Source organism: Miscanthus floridulus, chromosome 14, assembly GCF_019320115.1.
Source record: "Miscanthus floridulus cultivar M001 chromosome 14, ASM1932011v1, whole genome shotgun sequence".
Taxonomy (NCBI): domain Eukaryota; kingdom Viridiplantae; phylum Streptophyta; class Magnoliopsida; order Poales; family Poaceae; genus Miscanthus; species Miscanthus floridulus.
Genome location: NC_089593.1, coordinates 24,365,827 through 24,388,189, shown reverse-complemented (window position 1 = coordinate 24,388,189; position 22,363 = coordinate 24,365,827). Strand labels below are relative to the sequence as shown.

General features: G+C 47.2%; 2 protein-coding genes across 2 annotated transcripts; both read right to left on the bottom strand.

The window, feature by feature from the left end:
• Nucleotides 1-585: 585 nt before the first annotated feature.
• Nucleotides 586-3,269, bottom strand: LOC136503201 (protein PXR1-like). Its single transcript, XM_066498353.1, has 3 exons — nucleotides 3,082-3,269; nucleotides 2,856-2,922; nucleotides 586-1,257 (listed from the first exon to the last, which is right to left on the bottom strand). The coding sequence occupies exons 1-3, from the start codon at nucleotides 3,267-3,269 to the stop codon at nucleotides 586-588; spliced, it is 927 nt and encodes a 308-aa protein (XP_066354450.1).
• Nucleotides 3,270-19,792: 16,523 nt separating this feature from the next.
• LOC136506125 (ethylene-responsive transcription factor ERF109-like) lies at nucleotides 19,793-22,132 on the bottom strand. Its single transcript, XM_066501244.1, has 2 exons — nucleotides 21,733-22,132; nucleotides 19,793-20,757 (listed from the first exon to the last, which is right to left on the bottom strand). Exons 1-2 carry the CDS (start codon nucleotides 21,980-21,982, stop codon nucleotides 19,931-19,933), a joined length of 1,077 nt encoding a protein of 358 aa, XP_066357341.1. The 5' UTR covers nucleotides 21,983-22,132; the 3' UTR covers nucleotides 19,793-19,930.
• Between the last annotated feature and the right edge of the window lie 231 nt (nucleotides 22,133-22,363).

Below are 22,363 nucleotides of genomic sequence, written 5' to 3'. Positions count from 1 at the left end.
AAGGCAAAGTGTCTAGTATGCTTGGGCAAGGATTCTGGTGGAGGAGTTTGACATTCATGAGCAAAGTGACCTTCTTGTCCACACTCAAAGCATCTCTTTGGCTTGGGCTTTGACTTTTGTTGTTGATGTTGAGCTTGAGCCTTCTTCTCTTGATGTGCCAAGTAACCAATACCACTTCTATTCATCTTTATCACAGTGTTCATGAGTAGCTCACTTTGTAGATATTGGCCTCTTGTGAACTTGCTCAAACCGGTCTTGAGATATTCCTTTTCTAGCTTGAGCTTCTTGTTCTACTCTCTAAGCTCATCATGATTCTTCTCCATTTTGAGCCTCTTGTTCTCTTCTCTAAACTTCTCATTCTCATTCTTGAGCTTGACATAGTCATCATAGTTGTTGGCCTCAACCACTTGCTTGCCTTTTCTACTAGAACCTTGCACAATGCTCTCAACAATCAAATCATCATATGATGTAGCTATATCAATCTTGACAATATGGTTAGTAGCATCATGTGGCTCATTGGATAAAAACTCATGAGAAAGAACAAATTATCATGATTGATCTTGAGATTGGTGTACTCATCTTTTATCAAGTTGTAGCTAGTGGTGAGCTCATTGTGCACTTTCTCAAGTTTATCATGTTTTCTTTAAGCTCTCTCTTAGAAGTTTTGAGCTCCTTGAGTTTAGATGACACAATTTTGTTTTCTTCTCTAAGCTCATCACTAGCCTTTTCGGCTATGTCATACTTGGCTAAGAGTGATTTCTTCTCAAGTTCATGCTTTTCATTTTTAGCTCTTGCCTTTCTAATGATTTTAGTGTATTGGTTTAGCAACTTGACAAGATCAACATAGGAAGGTGATTCAAATTCTTCATCACTATCACTACCACTATTATCATGGTTAGCATTTTCATCATCACTACTATCATGATCTTTTTGTACCTTTCTTTCACCCTTGGCCATGAAGCATAGGTGTGTAGAGAATGATGGTGGTGGTGTAGATGAAGGTGATGAAGAGTCAATCACAATAACGGCCACCTTCTCCTTCTCATCATCACTATCATTATCGGAGGAGCCACTTGATAATTCAATGTCCGTGAGCCAATCACCAACAATGTATGCCTTGCCATTCTTCTTCTTCTTGTGGAACTCTCCCTTCTTGCCATCTTTATTCTTGTATGGCTTGTTTTTATTCTTGTCATCCTCATCATCATTTGAGTCACCTTTGTTGCCCTTGTACTTCTTGAACTTGTCTTTCTTGGGCTTGTGGCATTAATGAGCTAGATGACCAATGAAAGGACCTAGGATGCCACCTAGAGGGGGGTGAATAGGCGTTTCTGAAAATTAACACCTTTAAATGCGGAAACAATTAGAAAAGGGGTTTCCAAAATGGAAACTCCAAATTAAGAGTAATATCGCCCCTCACAAGTTAGCCACAGAGTAAACAAGGTATAAAGAATATATCTAGAAGCTACAACCCTGCAACACAAAGTTAGAACAGAGAATAAATATTTTTAGCACAAGTAGGAAATACCGGACGTGTCTGGTATACATGATTTCTGCAGAGCAGCCCCAAACTTGCTCCTTTCGATTTCTATCTTCAAGCCAAACTGTAGGTATCTACTGGAGATGACAATATACATAGAGAACCTGCACAAGAGCTAGAGCAACACAAATATCGAATGAAATGGGAATTAAGACACGGTATTTGTTTTACCGAAGTTCGGACTCATTCGAGTCATACTCTCCATTGAGGGGGCTGCGGGCGACCCAGCGAAGGTCAGCCCTAGAGGGTACCACGAAGGTCACTCTAGCCAGAGTCTTTTCCAACGCCTTTTCCTCCTTCCACTAGTTGATTCTGAGGTGGCAGAATCGACCATTACAAACTTTTCAAGGCACACCACAATCTCTCGGTGCTCTCCGGCGATGCCTAGCCATCTAGGACTGAAGAATCCAAGAGTAACAAATGCAAATCATGAGATTGATAATATGCACAAGTGCTTAAGTGGTTGGATTGCTCTCTTTTTGAATTTCTCTCAACCCACTAATTGATTTGGCAATTTAGATCACACACTCACTAAGAGAGGGTTTGGGAGAGTTGGCAAGGCTCAAAAACATGTATGTGTATCAGTAGAATCAATAGGCTCCAAAGGTGGAGGCTTGGGGGTATTTATAGCCCCCTTGGAAAAACTAGCCGTTTTATAGCCGTTGCCATACCGGATAGCATACCGGACACGTTTGGTATGACTTACACTGTGCCAACAGTAACTGAGTTACAGTGGTGTTGTGAGGCGTCGGAACTCCCGACCATCGGAACTCCTGACTCACGTTGGAACTCCTGACCCTCAGCATATTTGAAGAATAAGTAACTGAGTTGAAGTTTGTGAGGTGTCAGAACTCCTGACGCATGCCAGAATTTCTGACCCTCAAGGCATTTGAAAACTAGCCGTTGGCCTCTGGTCGTCCATACCGGACACATCTAGTATTAATATCGAACACGTCTGTTATGACCAGGACAGTGAACCATCTAAGTCAGTTAAGCACGAGACATCGGAACTCCCGACCATTGTCGGAACTCCTGACCGTCGGAACTTCTGACTCACGTCAGAACTCTCGATGAACCAACCCAAGAACAATAAGAATTTTATCGTGGCTGGGCACATACCGGACATGTCCGGTATGAGTATTGCCAGATCAGCAAAACACAGGTTAGCTCTTTTGTCTCTGAAACACTCAAAACTCACATGGGTTGGCTTGAGCACTTATGAAACATTATCTACCAACATGATGCATCCCTCTTTTATCTCGCAAGCTGTCTCTGAAAGTTGTGATCACTCATCATCATCTTCATCTCTACCAACATCCTCATCATCTGAGCATGTAGCACCGGTTGGATGAGAACCACCCGCACCAGACGGGTCATAGAAACTACCCATAAGGTCACTCCACTAGTCTGAAGCATACTCGTCTGCAGCACTGGGATGTGGCTGAGAGTGAGTAGGCACCCGAGCCTATAGTGGTAAAGTGTTAGGGTGCTCTGGTGCCTGCTGCTATTGCTGAAGGAACTCAGCAAACTCTATGTTGTACCTGCCCTGTTGCTGCTCCTTAATCTCAGGCTCACTAGCTGCCTCATCTGATAGTGGATACCAAGGAGGATCAAGCTCAAGTCTAGAAGCAATCTGCTTCAAAGTCCAAGTATCCTTCCTCCTAGCCTCCCTCTCCTTCTGCTCACAGGTCTGTATGTCCTTGCACATCCCAAAGATAGCACTGAACATCTTGCGAATAGGAGAAGGAGGACTACGGCGACGTGAAGAAGAACATGAAGGAGCATGTGGTAGAGGGGAAGCTCATCTTACTGCTACACCACCTACAAGTGCATCTACCTCTGGTGCTGCTGCTCCTCCTCCTGGTCTTGCTGGAGGTACTCCAACCTCAGGCAAGTCTACAACAATCTTTAGGGCCTTATGTACCTTGTCATACTCAAAAGTATGCCATGTGACCTACTCAATAATGTGCATGATGTAGGGAGCAAAACCATAGCCCTTGAGGGGCCTTTCACCAATGCTCCTGATCTCGCACCATATGAAGTCAAAGACACTAAAGGGGCGTGCATTAGGTGCCATCCTATGGAGCAAGTTCCTAGAATAATCTACAATGTTTCCCTTATCTCCACCCTTGCAATCAATGGTCTTCCTGAACATCCTGTCCAGGTATCTGTAAGTAGGGTGAAGACCTTGAACCTTCCCCACTGCTCCTCTCTCACCCCTGGTGGGTACATATAGGCAAGCTACTCTGGAGGCAACACCTGCTCTATGTGGATCCTATCTTTCTGAAGATCATCATCTGAGAAGCCAAGTAGAGCTACAAAAGCATCATAATCAACACTGTACCACTAGCCCTCAAGCATCTAGTGCATATGCCTCTCATCCTCCTCAACATACAGGGTGGCGTAGAACTGAGCTACCACCTCTGTGTTCCAGTCATGCTAGAACTCCATAATCTCATAAACCCATGTATGCTCACAAATGGCAATAGTGTGATTAATGAAGGCCTTCTGCAAATCCCTGATGTACTGCCAGTCAATCCACTAAGACCTGGCAATCACTAGGTTTCTAGTGAGGATCATACTGGTGTAGAAGTCCGTATGAAAGGTTGTCTGAAATTGACGATCAAATTGAATCCTAGACAAGCCCCTTGGATCAATTCTTCTCTCATCTCTGGCTCTTCTGGTCATGCCTTTCCCTCGATAGTCAACTCTGGAAACATAAGAGGGTACACTTGGTGGATGTGGCTCAAGTAAACCATAGTGCATACCCTGACCTGGCTAGTGCTGAGCTAGAGATACTGCCTACTCCTCCTCAATCTCTTGCTCATCATCTGAGCTGCTACCATCTGAACCTCTGTCAGTGCTCTTCCTCTTTTTGGTACTGGGCTCCACTCTATACTCCTATGTATCTATGTTAGAGGAAGAACTGTTGTCTCCCTCTTTGTACTATGGAGCACCCCTAGTAGCCCTAGAGAGTGCTCTGCTGCTACCCTGCTCCTGTTGACTGTATCTGGGATGCATTTTCTATCTTGCCTTCTTGTATTTCTACAAAGCTAGATCATGCCTATGCTTGGACCTAGCCTACTGTCTTCCACTCATAGCTACTGTCCTATATCTAAAGATTTGCAAGGAATTTTAGATACATGCCCAAACGATAGCTTATTTTAATTGAAATATAGAAATAAGAATAATTATCCTATGCTTTGTAATCACCTCAACCAAACTAGGTCAAAAGGTTCACAAAACACAATAGACAATTAAACTTAATCCTAAGAATCAACCACTAAGAAAATTGAAACAAGGGAGGACACGTTCGATATGCATACCGGACATGTCAGGTATGAGCGGACAGCAACCCTAACCAGGGTCCTTGGCTCAATCTTCAACCAATCCAATCCAAACTCTAGGCATTGCTTCTAGATAGGTAATGTAGCATCTCTACTGAAGGGATTTCAAAATCATGCCCTAACCACTTAGATCGGATGAGGTTCGAGATTAGGGTACCTTGAGAGAGTGAAAGAAGATGCGATTGGAAATCCAAGTCCCAGAGCCTTCGATCTTGATGCAAATATCCTCCAATCCAATCTCCTTCTCTTCTTTTTCTCAGTGGAATCACGAAATCGCCAATGAAGGTCGAGGAGAGGCGGCTGGGTTGGCTGGAAGGAGGAAAAACTAACTTGGCCGAAGGGGTACCGACCATTTTATAACCCTACTCATACCGGAAACGTCTGGTATTTGCGGGCTGACTGTTCTTTTTCCAAATTTCATTCACTTAATTCCAATCCCCTTCTCTACCATTTCTTGATCCAAAAACATGTATGTCCTTGATCCAAATAAGGTGTAAATACTTTTCTTATCTATATGCCATGAGTATCATTTCTCTTTTTCAAATATTTGGCATATATAGATTTTGATTACTTGAGAGAGATATTATGAGACATAGTAGATTGTGGACTTAAAAAAGCCATGGCATGTGTAATTAGCCAATCAAGCAATCAAGGAGAGCTATAACTATCACATGACAAGGCAAGGTCACAAAGACCAAGATTCAAATAGTTTTTCAAATTCACACCACCTACACATGCTAGTTATGGGTTTTGAAAAACATCTCTCCTATGTCACACAAATGCACATTCTAACATATAAAGGGTCTTAGATGCACTTACAATGCATGTATGTAAATACATACCTTTGCCTTGAGCCCACAAGAATACCACTAAGAAGATACATAGCATAATAATCTTTATGTTGACCTTAATTGCCAAATAATCATGCTAGATATGAAATCAATCTTTCATCCAAAGGACTTTAAAGAATGCTAGGTAAATTTGTTAGTCCACAAGCTGCAAAATAGAAACTAAGCTCCCCCTAAATAAGTGCTTTAAGTAATTTGAATGACTTTTAACTAGCACTTTATCCTATTAAGAATTTGGGAGTCAATTTTCTATTTTGAACCACAACCAAATAATTTGCCATATTTAAATTTGAGTTTAAGAGATGCTCACAATCCACTTAGATTTGATAAACCACAAACTTCTGAGTAAAATAAGGATATATGAAAATATATGGATCAAAGACTCAGTTGTAATCCAATTAGTGTTCTGGTTCCTGCAATACCAGACACGTCCGGTAGGTATACCAGACACGTCCAGAATACGCAGAATAGAAACACTTTCTTTCTGTCCCTGGTCATACCGGACACGTCCGATAGGTGCAGGACAGAACCAATTAATTCGCTGCTTGTGATTCTTCATTTAGCTCTATTATTTATTATATATCTTCATCTCAACAAATGAATTGCTCTACTAGCGAGCTATTAAAAGCATTAGATGGCAAACATGATAATTATCAAGTAAAACTAATTAGCCACTTTCAATTTTTCACAAAAAATGCCTATTTGTGAGTCATTGAGCACAAAATAAACAAAGTGGCTATCCTATAACGGTTTAAGTACGTGTTACCATTGGTGAAGATGAAGTAAATGATATATTCATTAAATTATCTTTGGGTCAATCATATAGGAGATTATGATGAGAATTGATTAATAGATTGAGTGAATATTTTCAATTTACTTGCTCAACCACCCTGAAAGCCTTCATCTCATCACCAAGTACCTACATCATTAACCTAAGCACACTTTGGTACCCAACTCTTGTTGGGGTCCTTTTGAGTTAGTCAATAAGTGCTTAGGCATCCAAATGGCTTTAGCACTAGTTTGTGGTGAACACATCACCTTACTAGTGCTAACTCCATTTGTGGTCTTCCTAAGCATATCATTATAAACAAATGTGTTCGGCTTAGGTGTGTTACCATTTGGGCATTCATAGCTTAAATGCCCCTTTCTTCTACAAGCATAGCATATGCGGCCTTTGTTTGCTCTATGCTTGCTTTGCTTGTATGGACATTTATGAACCTTGTGGCCCATCTCATTGCATCCATAGCATCTTCTTGTTGCAACTTGGGTTTCCTTTCTTGCCTCTTTGTACATTGGGCATTTTCTTGGTAGGATGCCCCAATTTCTTGCTCATGAGACAAGCGCTTTGTCCATCACTTTTCTTTTGGTTGGCCAACTTGTTTGAGGCCTTTTGTTCGGCCACTTCACACTTGTTGGCCCAACTCTTATGTGGACACATGGCCCACTCATGTCCATATAATCCACAACCATAGCATAACCTTTTTCCATGTTTCTTGCTCTTGGTTGTGTTGGCCTTACTTGAAATGTGATTCTTTTGTTGGGTTTTGGAGGAAGCAAGGTCTGAACCCTTCTCAAGCTTCTTCACCATGTTATCATGGTTATCTTGAGAAGGTTGTGCTTTCTCCTTACCCTTCAGCTGAATCACATCTTTCTTTAATCTTTTCACCTCTTCTTTGAGCTCTATGTTTTCTATGAGATTTAGCTCAATCAAAGATTGGCTTGCTTGAGGAGCACACCCATTAGTACAAGAAATATTTAATTGAGATGGTGTACTAGTGAGAGAATGTGTAAGAGGTTGAGAAAATTTTACCGATGTGATCACAACCTCATGAGCTACCTCAAGCATGATGCTTGATTCTACTACTTCCTCATGAGAGCACTTTAGATGAACATAGTTTGCTTGTAGCACATTATACTTGCTTGATAGTTCATCTAGCCTTGCCTTTAGCTCAAGGTTTTCCTTCTCTAGTTGTGAAACACTAGAAGAGGAGTTAGTAACTAAAGCATGCTCAATTGACAAATTTTCATACCTTTCACTTAGAGCCTTTAGTTCTTCCATCTTGGAGATGAGAAAAAATTCTTGCTTTTAAAGTGATTACTCTTACTTCTCAATCTCTTCTTCAAGCTCATCATTCTTTTCAACTATCTTCATGATGATGAACTTATCCTTGCGGTTGAGATGATCAAGGTTGTAGTTGTCTTCAACTTCAACGTCACTCTTATCTTGATCATCCACTTATGCTTTTCCCTTTTCTTGATCTTTCTTGTTACTCTTGTTCTTGCTTTTCTTGGCCATGAGACACAAGTGATGAGTATCATGAGATACTAAGATTGACTCATCACTTGGTCGCCACCGGGCTTGAGCATTATTGCAAACAGCTGCTTGCTGCTCTGCTGCCTCGGCTATACCAGACACGTCCGGTATGTGCAGGCAGACAGTAGGTCATGCGCTGCTTGCACTTCTTGCTCTGGCTCGGCGCTCTTGAGGTCTTGTGAGGCTTCTTCGCTATATGAAGACATAATGGACATACTTTCCATTGATTCGATCTCAAGTGCATCATCACATTTGGATTTTCCATATAAATCAAAAAGTCTAGTCCAAATGAGATGAGCACTCTCTGGAGGTGGTTGTCCACTGAAGATTGCCTCATCTTAAACCTCTGCACTCAATGTACTCAACATGACATTAATAGCTTGAGCATTGAGTTGCATGCATATCTCTTTCTCTTTTGACAAATTTTTGTAGTTGCTCCAATCAACTATAGGAAGAGGTATGCTTGCATCCACAATATGCTCAACAAGAGGACTAATATCCCTAAAAGCATTGAGTACATGAATTGATCAAGGTAGAAAGTTTGAACCATCATTTTGGAGAAGCACTGGCTCTAACTCGATAGGTGTCGACATCCTTTTCTCACGGCGGTGAAGCTTTAGATGAGAACCTCGCTCTGATACCAATTGAAAGGACCTAGGATGCCGCCTAGAGGGGGGGTGAATAGGCGTTTCTAAAAATTAATACTTTTAAATGCGGAAACAATTAGAAAATGGAGTTTCCAAAATGAAAAGTCCAAATTAAAAGTAATACCACCCCTCACAAGTTACCCACAGAGTAAACAAGGTATAAAGAATATATCTAGAAGCTATAACCTTGCAACACAAAGTTAGAACAGAGAATAAATATTTTCAGCACAAGTAGGAAATACCGGATGTGTCTGGTATGAATACCGGACGTGTTCGGTATACACGATTTCTGTAGAGCAGACCCAAACTTGCTCCTTTCGATTTCTATCTTCAAGCCAAACTGCAGGTATCTACTGGAGATGACAATATACACAGAGAATCTGCACAAGAGCTAGAGCAACACAAATATCGAATGAAATGGGAATTAAGACACGATATTTGTTTTATCGAAGTTCGGACTCGTTCGAGTCCTACTCTCCATTGAGGGGGCTACGGGTGACCCAGCGAAGGTCAGCCCTAGAGGGTACCACGAAGGTCACTCTAGCTAGAGTCTTTTCCAATGCCTTTTCCTCCTTCCACTAGTTGATTCCAAGGCGGCGGAATCGACCGTTACAAACTTTTCGAGGCACACCACAATCTCTCGGGTGCTCTCCGGCGACGCCTAGCCATCTAAGACCGAAGAATCCAAGAGTAACAAATGTAAATCATGAGATTGATAATATGCACAAGTGCTCAAGTGGTTGGATTGCTCTCTTTTCGAATTTCTCTCAACCCACTAATTGATTTGGCAATTTGGATCACACACTCACTAAGAGAGGGTTTGAGAGAGTTGGCAAGGCTCAAAAACATGTATGTGTACCAGCAGAATGAGCAGCCTCCAAAGGTGGAGGCTTGGGGGTATTTATAGCCCCTTGGAAAAACTAGTCATTGCCATACCGGACACGTCCGGTATGACTTACACTGCGCCAATGGTAACTGAGTTACAATGGTGTTGTGAGGCATTGGAACTCCCGATGAATGCCGGAACTCCTGACCCTCAGTATATTTGAAGACTAAGTAACTGAGTTGAAGTTTATGAGGTGTTAGAACTCCCGACACATGCTGGAATTTACGACCCTCAAGGCATTTGAAAACTAGCCGTTGACCTCTAGTCGTCTATACCGGACACGTCTGGTATTAATACCGGACACATCCATTATGACCAGGATAGTGAACCATCTAAGTTAGTTAAGCGCGAGACGTCAAAACTCCCGACCACTGCCGGAACTCCTGACCGTCGGAACTCCCGACGAACCAACCCGAGAACAATAAGAATTTTATCGTGGCTGGGCACATACCGGACACGTCTAGTATCGGTATTGCCAGATCAACAAAATACAGGTTAGTTCTTTTGTCTCTCAAACACTCAAAACTCACATGGGTTGGCTTGAGCACTTATGAAACATTATCTACCAACATGATGCATCCCTCTTAATAGTATGACATTCCTATTAACTCAAATTTAAAAGTATAACGAATTTAAACCTTTTGAGTTGATCTCTTTCAACCGAAGTTGTGTATTCCAATCTTCATCAAGTGAGGGTGCCAACATGTTGATATTGATCTTTTCACTTGAGCATAGCCATCTTGAGCATGTGACTTAATTCTATTCATCAAATTTGAATAATCCCAAATGTATCAAGTCACTTCCATCAAACACTCCAATAGTGATTTGATCCTCCACATTAACATGACCATCATAGCTTGATTAGTACCTCAACTAAATGCAAGTACTTCCTTCTTCACCCTAGCTAGGTTCTTTGGCTGCCAAGCCGTCGCTTGCCCTTCACCCTTACTTAGTACCTCGAAGCCTTTCCTTGCTATCTTCACCATCTCAAGCCATCAAGTCACATCTTGTGTTGAATCATCAATTCATTTATATTGTTATCTTTTTCATTTCAATTTAGCAAACTTCAGATATGAGACCATTCCATATGCAATCCCTCATGTCTCATTAATTAATTCTTACGAGCTTGCTTTCACATAGTATATGGTAATCCCACAACAAATAAGCCTTTGTATGAATTACATTTGCATTGTTGTCTTGTGCTTGAACTAGATTGTTTATACAACAACACATCATTTTGGCTTTCATAAAGTACCTGTGAGAAAACCTATTACACATCCACACTTAGCAAACGGGTTAGACCTTTAATCATGTTGTCATTGAATCATCCAAAATCCACTAAAGGGCTAGATGCACTTTCAACCAAGCTCTCCAAAATTGTAGCAATCCATTTCGGAGATGGGCTTCCTTCTACTACTTGTAAAGAATTTCTTCTTCTTGGCATCAAACTTGATGCCATTCTTGTTGAGCTTCTTAAGCATCTTAGCGGTCTTCCTCACCATGAGAAAAAGTCTTGCATCATCAATGTCATCATCACTTGAACTATCATGATGAACCTTTGCTTTGCCCTTCTTGTCATGACTAGCCTTGAATGCCAAGTCTTTCTTCTTGGTAGAGGAGGAGTCATCTTGAGAAGTGATGTGCACGTACATCTCGTGCGCATTGATCTTTCCCAATATTTGTGTTGGTATAGCGGTGGAAAGATTACCTTGATGAAGCACCGTCACAATGTGCCCATATTTGTCAATAGGGAGCACACTCAAGACCTTTCTCACAACATCAGATGACTTCAATTTTGTGAGACCAAGACCATTGACTTCCTCTACAAGAACATTCAAGCATGAGTATATTTTATTAGCACTTTCCTTAGGATGCATCTCAAAGGAATTAAGCTTTTTCATGACAAGATGATAGTGTTTCTCACGCTCACTCTTGGTTCCCTCATGAAGCGCACAAATGTCCGACCATAGTGAATGGGCATCCTTGTGGTTCCTCACGTGATTGAACACGTCCTTGCAAAGGCCTCTAAAGAGGGTGTTTCTAGCCTTTGCGTTCCACTTCTCATAGTGCACTTCATCACCTTAGAGGTGATCGATATCATTAGTTTTGGGAAAACCTTGAGTGGCAGCTCTAAACACTCCAACATCTATAGCCTCTAGGTACGCCTCCATGTGAATTTTCCAATAAGGAAACTCATCTCCCTCAAAGACAGGAGGAGGTCCATCCATGTGGGACATCTTGCTTTAGACGGTTAAACCTAATTATAGGAGCACGAGGCTTCGATACCAATTGAAAGGATCAAGATACCCAAGAGGGGGGGTGAATTGGGCTAATTCTAAATTTCATGCGAGAATTAAACCCTATACTTAGCCCATTTCACCCCTAGTGCCTAGTAGTGTGTCTATGTGATCTATTAGAGAAAGGTTTAACAACCTAAGTTCCAATCCTACTCTAACATGGTAATTCTAGGAATGTAAAGACATGTAATGAATTGCTTGAATGTAAATGCTCAAAGTAAAAAGAAAGGAACATGGCGATGTTTCCCGAGGTATCGGAGAGTCGCCACTCCCCACTAGTCCTCGTTGAGGCACCCACGCAAGGGTGTAGCTCTCCCTTGATCCACGTGAGGACCAAGTGCTCCCTATGCGCTGATTCTTCGACACTCCGTCACGATAAATCGCCCACAACCGCTCATAAGATGACTTGGGTCATCCACAAGCTCCGTCGAATGATCACCAAGCTTCCAATCACCATCGAGCCATCTAGGTGATGGCGATCACCAAGAGTAACAAGCACGAACTCTCACTTGACCCAACCAAGCCTAATGAGATGAGTGGATGCACATTTGCTACTCCCTATGCACTAATGAGGTCCTTAATCTTGGATTTGAAATCCCTAGGACCCTCACTAGGCTCTTGCACTTCCTTGCACTCCAAGGGCGTTTTCTTAGCTGAATAAATGAGCAAGAGACCTTCCATGGATGAATAGAGAAAGTATTTATACCCCCTCAAACAAATGAAGCCGTTGGGAGGCGGAGTCAGCATTCTGTGGGCTGACTGGACGCTCCGATCAACTTTACCGGATGCTTTGGTCAGTTCAACTTCACACTCTATCAGAAAGAACCGATAAGTGGTGACCAGACTCTGGGCAGCATCTGGTCAACACCTACCGGACGCATCCGGTCATGAAAATATCTTTCTGGTGCCTCTCTATTACCGACCAGACACATACCCTCAGCGTCTGATGCTCTCTAACTCAGCGTTTGGTCAGTACCAGATTGCTGCCTTAGGTCAAATGAACTGACCGAGCTCACGCCCCAGCGTCCGGTCACTACGTGACCAGCATCCGATCAATCATTTGACCCTACATTCACTTCCAAATCGAAATCCTATGTGAATGAAGTTTCTTCCAATTGATTTAAGGACCTCACCTGAGCTACCTAGTGCTAAGTTTGGCAAGTGTGCACCACACCTAACTCATTAGACTCACCTAGGTCAAGCTAATAGTCCATACCCCCTTAATAGTATGGCCAAAAGAAAAACAAAGTCCTAAACTACTCTAAGTGCCTATCCAACTCCAATTAGCACTTAGAACAAGTCCGTCCTTAACCTTGTCGTCCACCCTTTGAAAACCGAATCGAATTTCATTGATGGGGGCATGAAAACTATATTGCCCAATCAATTGCCATTACCATGACTTAACTTATAATGCCTCTCCAAATCACACGTTAATCATAGTAATCTCGTGTCATCATTAATCACCGAAACCCAACTAGGTGCCTAGATGCTTTCAATCTTCCCTTTTTAAGTGATTGATGACAACACTACCTCGAGTATGTGCAAGTTAGAAGTGAGGTTTTCAACATGCTTGGCTCATATAAGCATAAGACAATAAGGGCAAAATGGGTTAGGCAAGCTTAAATGATCCAAGCCAACATGATGTTCTCATAAGATATGAAGTAAGCACAAGTACATAAGTAAAGCTCATTTGAGTTGGAGTTAGTCGTGGAAGCATAACCAAGTGACATGACATTAAGATAATGAAGTAGAGAGCACACACGTAGGTCTCGCATAATATTAAGCATTAAGACAGTTCTCACAAGCACACAAGTACAAAAGTAACTAAGTGCATAAAAATAAACATGAATGGATGAAGTAGCACCAAAACAATGAATCCCTCTCGCACGCCCCCCTAAGTCTAACATACTCGCTCCCTCTCCCCCTTTGGCATCAAGCACAAAAACTAAGGGTCGGTAGGCGGGATGGAAGCAGACGAGTCGGGTGCCGAGGTGTAGTGAGAGACCTAGAACTGAGCTCCATCATCATCTGACTCTGAGGTCTGAACTGTCTGACCCTCTGTAGCTAGAACTATAGGAGAAGTGGTCTGGGTCTGCTCTATCAGTGGTTGGACACTAGTAGTAGCTATCGTTGTCGCTGAGACCTCAAGTGTGGGAGTAGTAGTCTGAGGAGGCTCTTTTGAAGCGACTGAGGAAGGTAGAGTCTCTGTAGTGCCAGTGATTGGTGTAGCTATAGAAGGAACAAGTGGAGCTCTAAGCTCTAGAGGAGTGGGCTGTCCTGTAAGCTCGCTAAAAGTGGCTATCCTAGGGTGAACCCGGTGTGTAGTGGCGAGAACTGTGGAAGCTGAGCTGTTAGAGGAGTCATGAACCACTAAGACACATGAGCAGTAGGTGAAGTAAACTGAGTGCTCATAGGTTGTCCCTGACTCTAAAGCCCACTAGGCTATAACGCTAGAGTCAAAAGTGGTGGTCGATGCCTGCTAGTGAAGTTGAAAAGCTAGCTGCTGAGACTGAAGAAGTGGAAGTGCTTGGAATACAGTCTGCATGAGTCCAAGGAGCTGCTGCTGCATCTGAAGCTGCTGCTGCTGAAATTGGTCCTGATAGACCTATACCTGTGCAAGTGCGGCAGCTGTGTCCTGTGCCTCACGAGCCTGATCCAACCTCATCTACTGAAGAATGGCAAGAAGTGTCGGGTCTATCTATGGTGCAGCTGGAGGTAGAGCAGAAGCTAAGCCGCTAGTGTCTCTATCATGTGGCTATGGTGGTAGGTGAGGAACCGGCTAGTAGTCATCATCAGAGTTGTCACTAGGATTAGTCTCAAGCTCAATGTCTGGCTCTGCCTCTAACTAGGCCTCCTGTGACTCTACAACGCCTCTAATAATCTCGTCCTGCTCTGCTGCTGTCTTAGGAACCTCTAGACAGTGAGTGCATGGGTGAGGTGCCCTTGGCTGAGCATGACACACAAGCTGCGATAGGTCATAGGCTGAAAACTCAGTAGTAGCACCACTCAGCTCCTGTAGGGTCTCTAGTGCCATGCCCCGAACTGCCTGACGGATAATGAATGTGATCCAATGGGCATACGACAACTAACATTGTCCTCTCAATCCCTCTGCTAGGGTATCCTCCATCTCTGAAAGCATCACATCCCAGACATCGAGCTCAAGCTAGGAGATAAGGTAGTAAGCGAGTGTCGACAAAAGATGCTCGGCAGTCCACCGAGGGGTATCCCACGATGGTAGATTTGTCGGTGGGGATGCGCGTAATCAGGAACCAGATGGTGACACAAGGCGCAGAGACAATGATTTAGATAGGTTCGGGCCGTCTGATCGACGTAATACCCTACGTCCTGTGTCTTTGGTGTATTGTATTGAATACATGATGTTGAGTAGAGGACCCCTGCCTCTCCTTATATACTCTAGAGGGGTAGGGTTACAAGCAAAGTAGCTTATTTGGTACTATACAATGTCTTGCGGTGCATGCCGAGCAGCGCCGTGCATGTCTTTATCTTGTGGGTCGGGCCACCTCCGATGGTGCGGCCCATGTCTTGGGGGCCATACCCCCACAGCTAGTCTCCGAGCCTGACAGTAGGTGACACAGTCATGTGGTGCCAGGGTCATAAAGTAGAAGACCAGCCGAGCAGGCAGCTAGTCCCCGGGCGTAGCCTCGAGATGAAAACAAGCACATTCACACATTCACCGCAAGGTGAAGTGTGCCCACTTAGTCCTCGAGCCTGCTGGAAGATGAAGAATGAATCTTGTAGCAGGGTCAAAGAAAAAGAAGTCTAAAAGCTTGCCGACATCGTCTGACATGCATATATCAAGACCCAGACGTGCTGCCCAAGATCAGCACCCTGATCCGAACAGCATGGAGCAGCTTGATAGCACACCGACAAGACGTAGCAAGATTCGAGCAGCAAATAAGTTCTCGGCGTCGCTGGCGATGACCGAGCACCGAGGAGCGAGGAGTCCCCGGCGTCGCTGGCGATGTCCGAGCACTGAGGAGCGAGGAGTCCCCGGCGTCATTGGCGATGACCGAACACCGAGGAGCAAGGAGTCCCCGGCGTAGGTGGCGATGTCCTAGCACCGAGGAGCGAGGAGTCCCCGACGTCGCTGGCGATGATCGAGCACCGAGGAGCGAGGAGTCCCCGGTGTAGGCGGCGATGTCCAAGCATCGCGGAGTCCCCAGTGTAGGCGGCGATGTCCGAGCACCGAGGAGCGAGGAGTCCCGGCGTCGCTGGCGATGACCAAGCACCGAGGAGCGAGGAGTCCCTGGCGTCGCTGGCGATGACCGAGCACCAAGGAGCGAGGAGTCCCCGGCGTAGGCGGCGATGACCGAGCACCGAGGAGTCCCCGGCGTCGCTGGCGATGACCGAGCACCGAGGAGCGAGGAGTCCCCGTCGTCGCTGGCGATGACCGAGCACCGAGGAGCGAGGAGTCCCCGGCGTCGCTGGCGATGTCCGAGCATTGAGGAGCGAGGAGTCCCCGGCGTCATTGGCGATGACCGAACACCGAGGAGCAAGGAGTCCCCGGCGTAGGTGGCGATGTCCTAGCACCGAGGAGCGAGGAGTCCCCGGCGTCGCTGGCGATGATCGAGCACCGAGGAGCGAGGAGTCCCCGGTGTAGGCGGCGATGTCCAAGCATCGCGGAGTCCCCAGTGTAGGCGGCGATGTCCGAGCACCGAGGAGCGAGGAGTCCCGGCGTCGCTGGCGATGACCAAGCACCAAGGAGCGAGGAGTCCCTGGCGTCGCTGGCGATGACCGAGCACCAAGGAGCGAGGAGTCCCCGGCGTAGGCGGCGATGACCGAGCACCGAGGAGTCCCCGGCGTCGCTGGCGATGACCGAGCACCGAGGAGCGAGGAGTCCCCGTCGTCGCTGGCGATGACCGAGCACCAAGGAGCGAGGAGTCCCCGGTGTAGGCGGCGATGACCGAGCACCGTGGAGCGAGGAGTCCCCGTCGTCGCTGGCGATGACCGAGCATCGAGGAGCGAGAAGTCCCCAGCGTCGCTGGCGATGTCTAAGCACCGAGGAGCGAGGAGTCTCCGGCGTCGCTGGCGATGACCAAGCATCGAGGAGCGAGGAGTCCCCGGCGTCGCTGGCGATGACCGAGCACCGAGGAGCGAGGAGTCCCTGGCATCGCTGGCGATGACCAAGCACCGAGGAGCGAGGAGTCCCCGGCGTCACTGGTGATGTCCGAGCACTGAGGAGCGAGGAGTCCCTGGCGTCGCTGGCGATGTCCAAGCATCGAGGAGCGAGGAGTCCCCGGCGTAGGCGGTGAGGTCCGAGCACCGAGGAGTCCCCGACGTAGGCGGCGATGTCCGAGCACCAAGGAGTGCCCGACATAGGCGGCGTGGTCTAAGCACCGACGTAGCTGACGACGTCCATGCGGTGAAGTGTGCCCACTTAGCCCTCGAGCACAAAGAATTCGAGGGCCGAGGAGTAACCGGCGTTGCTGGCGATGAAGCATGAGTGACGAACAGTCTGGTCGACTAGTCAGCGGCGAAGTGAACATTGAGTAGAAATGACCGGTGAACAGTCCAATCAACTGGTCGGCGATGGAGTCCATGAACCAAGCGGTCCGACCAGTTGATCGGTGGAGAAGTCTGAGCACCAGGTGGTCCGATCACCTGGATGATGATCCTGCAATACAAACATGTAGAACGGGTAGTACATGATGTACAAATAAATAAACTCCAGAGAAAAATCAGCAATGGTGATGAAACGACGTATGCAGTTCGGCCAGTTGGCGTGAAAATATATTTATATTTAATATAAACCGCCCAACCAGTTAGTGTGTAGCTGAGTCTTCAGCCCTAGCTAGCCCATAGTCCATAACGTCGAGCGCGGAGCCCGTGCACATGTAGGAGGAACAGGCATGACCAAGGAGCCGCTGCCGACCACCCATAACGCAGAGCGCAGAGCCCGTAGCACGTGTAGGGAGGAGCCAGAGACAGGGCCATCTCTAGAGGCGTCCGAGCATCAACGTGACTGTTCGGGGGTTCGGAAAATCGTTTGGAGAGCAAATATGGAGAAAACAGTTCGGAGAAACATTGCGGCGATATATGAAGATTGGAGAATATTTAGAAAAAATATTAAAGCGTGACTTAGCTTTGGATGGAGCGTCTAGTCGGTGACGTATGGCGTTATCTAGTCGGTGTTGACGGCGACCACCTGGCGAGCGGTGAGTTGTTGGTGAAGGCGACCTCGGAGGTGGTTCCGAGATCGGATCTGCTGTCGTAGGGGCTGGCATAGCAGCGATGGATCGTCGTCGTTGACCGACATGGATCTCCACGAGATTGACGACGAGAACGCGTTGTTGATTTGAGGTCCATCTGGCTCGCCATGGATCAAGCGCACACCCCTACTTGGCGCGCCAACTGTCGACAAAAGATGCTCGGCAGTCCACCGAGGGGTATCCCACGATGGTAGATTTGTCAGTGGGGACGCGCGTAATCAGGAACCGGATGGTGACACAAGGCGCAGAGACAACGATTTAGACAGGTTTGGGTCGTCTGATCGACGTAATACCCTACGTCCTGTGTCTTTGGTGTATTGTATTGAATACATGATGTCGAGTAGAGGACCCCTGCCTCTCCTTATATACTATGGAGGGGTAGGGTTACAAGTAAAGTAGCTTATTTGGTACTATACAATGTCTTGCGGTGCACGCCGAGCAGCGCCGTGTACGTCTTTATCTTGTGGGTTGGGCCACCTCCGATGGTGCGGCCCATGTCTTGGGGGCCATACCCCCACAGCGAGCCACAGTTGAATACGAGTCAAGCCCTCGCAGTACCCCATCTTCGGTAAGAGAGTATGCCTCATGACCGCATCAAGAATCCGGGCTGTCGGAGTAAGAGTCTTGGGAGTCCGACTCGACCCCTCTCCAAATGGCTCAGTGAAACAGGACCTAACAAGCTCTGTGGGTGGCACCTGCCCGCGGTGAGGGTGTTGGGGTGGCTCTGTCTCACCACAGCAAACCTGGTGTATCTTGATAGGTGTCTCTGTAAGTCGAAATATCTCCCTGACCCTACTACTCTGGAGCCGGTAGTCACGGCCTCTGAATGCAAAGTATATAAACCTGTGCCCTGGGTCAATCCACAGTGAGGCGTAAAACTTGTGCACCCACGAAGGCACATAGACGCTCATCCTCCCAAGGAGGTCTGACAGACCTGGCAGGTACGTGAGGTGCTGACAAAGCGAATCTCCAATAACTGCAACAAGAGCCTCTAAGGAACCGACCCTTTGTGACCTGGAGGCTACACCGCCGTTGACATAAGCATTATAGAAGTCATCCTAAACAACGATGTAGAACCGCTCTGAAGCACGCTCATCTCTGATAGGTGGAAACCACCCCTCAAACTCTCCGGCCTAATCCTAGTTGGACGACTACCGATGTGGATATGATTTTAGCCTTTTGGCTTTTAAGATTGGACCATGGGTGGTTTATATATTGCGAGTCAATATATAGTTGTGTTTTATTTTATCCTTGTTGCTTTAGCTGTCTTTTATATATCCAATCAAAGTGGGAATGTGGCACTGTTCTTTGTTCGTGAAACACAATGTTGAATTCCTAAATAAATCCACAAAGCTAGGTTCGAGCGAGCCCACATATTCGCTGCCAGCCAATCTGCCATCCACATGTCAGTTGTAAGGGTCACCTGAATAGAAAATTTTCCGAGAAAACACTCACGTGTTATATTCAAATAAAAAACAATATATAACAAATAAAGAAAAAATAAAAAAGAAATCCTTGTCGCTCTGTCAGTTGTAAGCGTCGTGGTCGAGATCCATTCCAAGCAAAACGGGGGCTCCATTCCGCGATGCCGTCCACGCGACCCAGTTCCCGTTTGAACTGTCTGACCGCCGCACGGCTTGACGGCAACAGGAGTTGACGGCATTAACAGGCCGGCGTGTCAGTGAGAGTGATGCTTCACGTGGCCTCTCTCTCCTCTTGTGCCGCCCTGGCCCACCACCAGTCGTCTGAACACACGTCAGCACTCAGCATCTTGGAGGGGCTGGGTGGGCCCCTGGGCTGCCCGTTTTACGTTGACTGTGGTCAACCTGACTGGTCCCACGGACACGGCGGCGGCGGGGACGACGAGCTGTAGAAGCCTGGCCACGCCGGCGGCGGGTGGTTTCCTGGCTCCGCGCGGCTCTGCCTCTGCGGCGGCGAGAGGTAGCCATAGCCCCCGAGGGCCTCGCCCTCTGCTCCGAACCCGTACGCCGCAGCCGCCGAAGCAGCAACAGGAGGAGGTGGTGGTGGAGGCAGTAACCTAACACTTGGAGTTGGAGTCCCCGACGACGCGCTGGGACCGCCGCCACCACCGCCGTCGCCGCTCTGCAATAGCCTGGCGTAGTCCAAGTAGGGGTCCCTGCTGCCGCCGGCGGGGAGCGCCTGCGACTCTAGCAGCGCCTCCGGCCTGGCTGGCAGCGGCGTCGTCATCAACACGCGCGAGGCTGGAGTCAGAGGCTGCTGGTGGTGCTGGGCTGACGCCGATGCCGGCGGCGGCGGCGTGGACGGGAGCGTGGCGGACTCGGGGAAGTTGAGCTTGGCGCGGCTTCCGCGGAACCTGAGCGCGGCGCCGTCGTAGGCGCGGGCGGCGTCCTCGGCGGTGTCGAAGGTGCCCAGCCACACGCGCGCCGCCTTGTGCGGGTCCCGGATCTCCGCCGCCCACTTTCCCCACGGCCGCTGCCGCACCCCGCGGTACCGCTTATTCCGGCCCGCCGTCCTGCTGCTGCTGCTGGTACTGCCTCCCCCAGCCGACGACGGGGACGGGAGCTCGTCATCGGCGGCGGCAGAGGCGGCGCCGACCTGCGTGTGCGAGTAGGTAGCCGTCGCCGCCGCAGGCCAGTACTGCTCGCGCGGCTGCGTCGCGTCGTAGCCTGCATGAAAGGTCACAGAGAACAGAGGTTGGTTATTCTTGTTCATGAGCGTTTAAGAAATTACAGTCTCAGACTCTCGGGCCTTGGTTCCTCTCCAAAAGCTTTAAGTTAAATCACATCGAATATTTAGACACCTACATGAGTATTAAATATAGACTAAAAATAACTAATTATACAATTTGCGAGTAATTTACGAGACGAATCTTTTAAACATAATTAGTCCATGATTTGATAATAAAGTGCTACAGCAACATATGTGCTAATGACGAATTAATTAGGCTTATTAAATTCGTCTCGCGGTTTACAGACGGATTCTGTAATTTATTTTTGTATTAGTATCCAAACACCATATACAACACCCCGTATAACACCCGAGATAACATCCAAAAACTTTACTTAGAGGAACTAAACAAGGACTCAGTCCAAATCTTTAACATTATACCGCTGGTTAGCACTGTACACGACGTACTTTATTATTAATGCAGAATAAAAGCATAGCAGCACAGCAGAAATGTTGGTGATGCTAGTGCTGGCAAGTTGGTGGTCTGACTCCTCTGATTTGGCATCTTCAGTGCTCTGTTTTGGCCATGCTCTGCTTGAGCGTGTTAAGTTGGTAGCAGCCTTTTTCTATCCATTTTATACGTATAGGAGTATATCGTATTAAAACGAGACGGTCTAGTAGCAGTTGCGTGTGGGTGGGTGCGCACGGGAGCGGAGGCGTAAGCCAGCAGCATGCACGCTCATGTGTTACACGACCCGTGTACGGACCTCGTGCACATCTAATCGAACCAGCTCATAGAATACACATGTGCCACTACTCGATGCACGATAAATCATCAACGCGCGTGCGTCCTACCACGGCATCTAAATAACCGAGGGAAAATATAAAATAACACGTAGAAAATACGGAGTAATGCATGCATACAAAAAAGAAAAAAAGCACATGCTCCCCGGCCTGTTCTATCACCGACTTACCGTGGAGCACGAAGCGGGCAGGCGACGACGGCTCGCCGACCTGCAGGTCCTCGTACGGCCACCACGCCTCGTCCATGGATGCATCCTGCGCCTGCGCCTGCGCGGGTCCCTTGGCAGCCGGCGGCGGCGGCTCCGAGCCGGCGACCACCGTGGCGAGCGCGGCCACCATGGCCGACATCTCCCGCGCCTGCCTGCTGCTCTGCCACCGCGCAGCCGCAGTCTCCATCACGGGCTCCGCCGGCCCCGGCATCAGCGCCTTCTGCTGTCCGCGGCCTCCTCCTCCGTCGTCGTCGACGTCGGTGGCCACGGCGTCGGCTCCTGCTCCCCGGAGTTCGCCACCGCGGCGTGGCACATGAACGAACAATCCCGGACGTACACACACGGCGCACTGGAACGCGCAGATGCCTCGGTCGGTGCCTATAGGTACGTGACAGGCGCGACCTTTTTCTCCGAAATGGCTCCTGGCGCTTGGCGGCTTGGGCGAGCAACGTGTGTCCATATATATAGGCGTGCGTGACTGCGTGGACCATATCCACATGTGAAAACTGCGTGGGAGGTGACAACCTTAGGCCTTTATTAGTTTGACGATTTTTTTTGGAAAATGGTACTATAGCACTTTCGTTGTTATTTG